The sequence below is a fragment of the Bison bison genome, unplaced genomic scaffold (genome assembly GCF_000754665.1).
Source record: "Bison bison bison isolate TAMUID 2011002044 unplaced genomic scaffold, Bison_UMD1.0 scf7180017858267, whole genome shotgun sequence".
Classification (NCBI taxonomy): Eukaryota; Metazoa; Chordata; class Mammalia; order Artiodactyla; family Bovidae; genus Bison; species Bison bison.
Genome location: NW_011488840.1, coordinates 2303 through 3738, shown reverse-complemented (window position 1 = coordinate 3738; position 1436 = coordinate 2303). Strand labels below are relative to the sequence as shown.

Genomic DNA, 1436 nt, shown 5'->3' with positions numbered 1-1436 from the left:
AGAGCTGACTCATTAGAAAAGACCCTAATGCTGGGAGAGATCGAAGGCATCAGGAGAAGGGGATGACAGAGGATGAGATAGTTGGATGGCATCACTGACTCAACGGACATGAGTTTGAGCAAGCTCCAGGCATTGGTGATGGACTGGGAAGCCTGGCATGCTGCAGTCCATGGGGTTGCAAATAGTCAGACACGACTGAGCAGCTGAACTGTACTGATATATGACATAAAGCAAAATTTGTCTCCAGTGTGTTTTCCAGTGGTATTGATGAATAGCAATACCTACAACTTAGTAATCTATTACACCCTTTTGTGTAAACTTGATCTCTACAGCAACCTCTCCAAAAATAGTTGCTGAAAGTGTTGGAAAATTTTTGAGAATAGGGACACTTAAAATGACCTTGGAAGCACAAGACTATTTGAGGAGTAAAAACAATCAGGTCAGACAATAACTATAAATAATGTAAAACATCAAAGTTGTGAATAGATAATGAACTTACCCATAGGAGATAGTGCTAAAAATGAAACACAAAGGAAGTCAGTGGGAATTTTATAACTCAAGAAGAACCCAATTCTCAATGATACCCTTTGTTGGTTGTTGTTCAGTCCTAAGTCATGTCCGACTTTTTGTGACCCCATGGATGTTAGCATGCTGGGCCTCCCTGTCCTTCACTATCTTTGTTGGTGAATCCAGAAATAGGACTTCCAGGGAGTATAAAACCCTCTGTTTCATACTCAGGAATCCTGGTGGCCAAAACTCCATATGCTACTCCATAAAGAAGTAACATTAGAGAGCCATTTAGTGGATTTGAATCTGTGGGTAAGTAATATTCTACCAAAATTCAAACAATTTCCCACCTTTCATTATTCTCTTACAAGTCAGATTTTTACCCACTTTACTTCAGTTTGAAAAATATGTATCATTAGTCAGTTATCAAAATCACCATCTTTTTCTGACATCTCTCATTATGTCAATCCTAGGTTTTGTTTTGTTTTTTTTTTTAGTAAAAATTATCTATTGCCAGATTTCAGCATGAAGAAAACAGACTCTTTTGTGACAGACTAGCTGGGAATATACATTGCCAATAATGTTTGGTAGTAAATAGTCAGAACCAACTATAAGACCATTATATTTGGTGACAAAGAAAAAATAGAGAAAAGGAAATAAAAGTAAGAGAAAATCACTTATTTAAGAAATACTGATTACTCTAAGGTAGAAGAACGTGGAATACAAAAATATCTGGTAACAAAAACCCAAAGTATCTAGACACAGAAATGGGTAAGGAAAGGAAATGATCCAAACTTACTGACTTTTCCAGAACTGTCCACTGAAAGAGACAAAGATAAACACAGCAGTAGGTATTGGGTTTCCCTTCTTCAACCCTCAATCCTCTGCACTGGTTGCAGTCTGTGTCATGAACAATTAAGTTCTTTGAA

The 1436-nt window shown here is 37.2% G+C and overlaps 1 protein-coding gene across 1 annotated transcript in view; it reads right to left on the bottom strand.

Annotated features, from left to right (window-relative positions):
- Window positions 1-1327, bottom strand: part of LOC105004919 (chromosome unknown open reading frame, human C6orf10) — a gene marked incomplete at its 5' end in the record, with an annotated part of 8225 nt that extends 6898 nt beyond the window's left edge. The window contains 2 exons of the mRNA XM_010862723.1: window positions 500-514; window positions 1307-1327. Of these exons, the coding sequence (XP_010861025.1) occupies window positions 500-514; window positions 1307-1327 (36 nt within the window). The remainder of the gene's footprint in view (window positions 1-499; window positions 515-1306) is intronic.
- Window positions 1328-1436: the final 109 nt, after the last annotated feature.